Below are 2,394 nucleotides of genomic sequence, written 5' to 3' on the forward strand. Positions count from 1 at the left end.
TCACATAATGATATCAAGATTTTGCTGAGACCTAGTATTTAATGAACCTTAAGTCTAAAATTTGTTTTATTGAATATTGAAATTGTAATTTCATAGCACCTTTTTCACCCCACACACTTTATATATGTATATTATATTGGATTTTATTTTTGAAAATAGCATTCGACACTATTATATCCATTTTACAGAATGCTTTACCTTTTTTCTTACAAGTCAATCTAATTGGTCTTTACTTTAAGCTGTTATGTAACATTGTAAGAAAAAATGAATAAATAAATCTAAATCTAAAAATTGGCGTTTCCAATTGGCGTCAGTTGGCACAGAGGAGAAACGACTGGCGTGCTTTGCTGAGCTCGGCCAAAATCGCTTAGGCGGTTACAGCGCCTAAAAAGAAGAAGAAGAAGAAGTTATCAACTTACCTGTTGAATTGCAAAATTTCAGCTTTTGCGGTATTAGATATACATTGGGTTTTTATCACTAATTATAAAATACCCATATATCTATTATTTTGTAATTACTAGAAGCAGCGTGCGCATGCAGTTTTTGGATTATATAAGGCTAATACGATGTTTCCACGCTTCGTAATTCGCTCTCTAAGTAATTCGGGAGTTACCCTGTTTCCACGCCACACATTAGTAATTCGTTTGGCAGCTCTACTTCTTGTTCTTCGCTATTTTTTGTGTACTACAAATATCGAAGATGGAGCTAAAATTTAAGTTATCATCAACAATTTTAATTTATATAGAGAATATTTGGGAAAATTTTAGGAGACGGACGGCAAATTCTAGAAAAAGGGGGGATGAGGTGGGGTAGAATAGGACCCCCTGATTTCAAAAATACTCCCCTTTTTTCTAGCAACCCTATAGTTCTTATATAATTTATTGTTAAAGTTTTCATATAAACGATGAATAAGATAGCAAAATAACATAAAACTTGGTGCTGTCAGACTGAAGTTTTGAATAATAAAAGCGGATTTTTAATTCGGAGTTTTCACTTAGTAGTGTAAAGTATTCGCAAGGAAAGTACTAGTGGCAACTACTCTGCCAAATGCAACCCTACGAAACGGTAGAGGATTACCATTGGTAGCACTGCGTTAATATCCGAACTCTAACCCCGAAGAAGAAGATCCCGTTTGGGTCGTATCCGCAGACGTCGAAGATTTCGCCGGCTTTGGCGCCAGCGCGCTAACAGCCACCCTAACTAATTCCGACAATGAGAGCACCACCGCCGAGCCTGCCGCAGCCACTGCCGAAAAACTTCCCGTTGCCACCACAATCTCTGAGACCGCAGCCCCAGATAGTGAACGTGCCGTTGCCGCCCCAATAAATCTGTTGCCACCACCGATATTATAAATGATGATGAATGTGCCGTTGACCCCGCCAGAAAAGCCATCGCCACCGCTAATGCCGACATTAGGACTGCTGCCATAGTTAATGGAAATTCCGCTGCCGACAATACCACTGCCGAAAATATGGTCGACCGAATGACCGCCACCGCCACCAGGTCCCATACGTTCGCCGCCGCCGCCAGTAGGCCTACCGGCGCCACCGCCCAAGCCATCCCAGCCGAGGGGATAACCACGACACCTTTAGAAAAGCAGATAGAAAGATTGCAAAAGAGGAAGCAACTGCTGGAATTGAGACGCCAAGTGCAGGAGCTCGAAGACGGGTTCGCTTCGCCAACATGCATCCGAAAAGCTGCACCCGCAAAGCAGAATTTTGCGATATAGAACACGCGCTTACGCGACCTTACCCTTTTACATCCTGTCCATGCAGGCACTGGCAAAACAGGGCAATGTCGATGAGAGGGAATTGATTGACTTTATTCTCGATGGAATCAACCAGCAAGTGAGTAACGTGCATCTACTCATGGCGGCCCGGTCGCTCTCCGAGCTCATAATTATGGTCAATAGTTATCAAGATAAATACCTTCTTCCGAACGCTGCCATCAAACGCGCCAACGCTGTTGCCTTGACCAAGCCGACCGCCGCAACTAAAAACAGAGAGGAGCTGCCCGCCGTTAAAGATCTGAAGCTATGCTTCAACTACAATCAACGTGGGCACATAAAGCCAAAATGCCCGTACCACCTACGCCCCAATGGATCTTGCTTCCGCTGCTGGAGGATGGGTTATGACCACCGTTCCTGCCCCAACCCGAAAAAGATCCTGAAGCCGCTGCCCGACCAACCAGTAAATACCGTACATTACGAAGACGTCATGGGACTCGATAATTTAGACCTAGTAAGTATTGCTTTTGATATTGACCCGGTGGGAAGTGCAGTGTTTAACAGTTTCGTTTCTCTTTTTGATACCGGCAGTCCAACTAGTTTCGTGAAGAAATCCTGCGTCCCCAAATGCCTCAATACATTTAATAAGCCGGAGCGTAGTTACGTTG

The 2,394-nt window shown here is 43.5% G+C and overlaps 1 protein-coding gene across 1 annotated transcript; it reads right to left on the minus strand.

Moving 5' to 3' along the window:
* Positions 1 to 1,112: 1,112 nt before the first annotated feature.
* LOC108361701 (glycine-rich cell wall structural protein-like) lies at positions 1,113 to 1,862 on the minus strand (the record flags this gene model as incomplete). The annotated part of the gene is made up of 2 exons (XM_017614402.1): positions 1,753 to 1,862; positions 1,113 to 1,586 (listed from the first exon to the last, which is right to left on the minus strand). Coding segments are annotated over exons 1-2 (584 nt in total), but the record flags the coding sequence as incomplete, so codon positions are not given.
* Positions 1,863 to 2,394: the final 532 nt, after the last annotated feature.

This window comes from Rhagoletis zephyria, unplaced genomic scaffold (genome assembly GCF_001687245.7).
Source record: "Rhagoletis zephyria isolate East Lansing unplaced genomic scaffold, Rhagoletis_zephyria_1.1 Rzeph_scaffold_00819, whole genome shotgun sequence".
NCBI classification, from domain to species: domain Eukaryota; kingdom Metazoa; phylum Arthropoda; class Insecta; order Diptera; family Tephritidae; genus Rhagoletis; species Rhagoletis zephyria.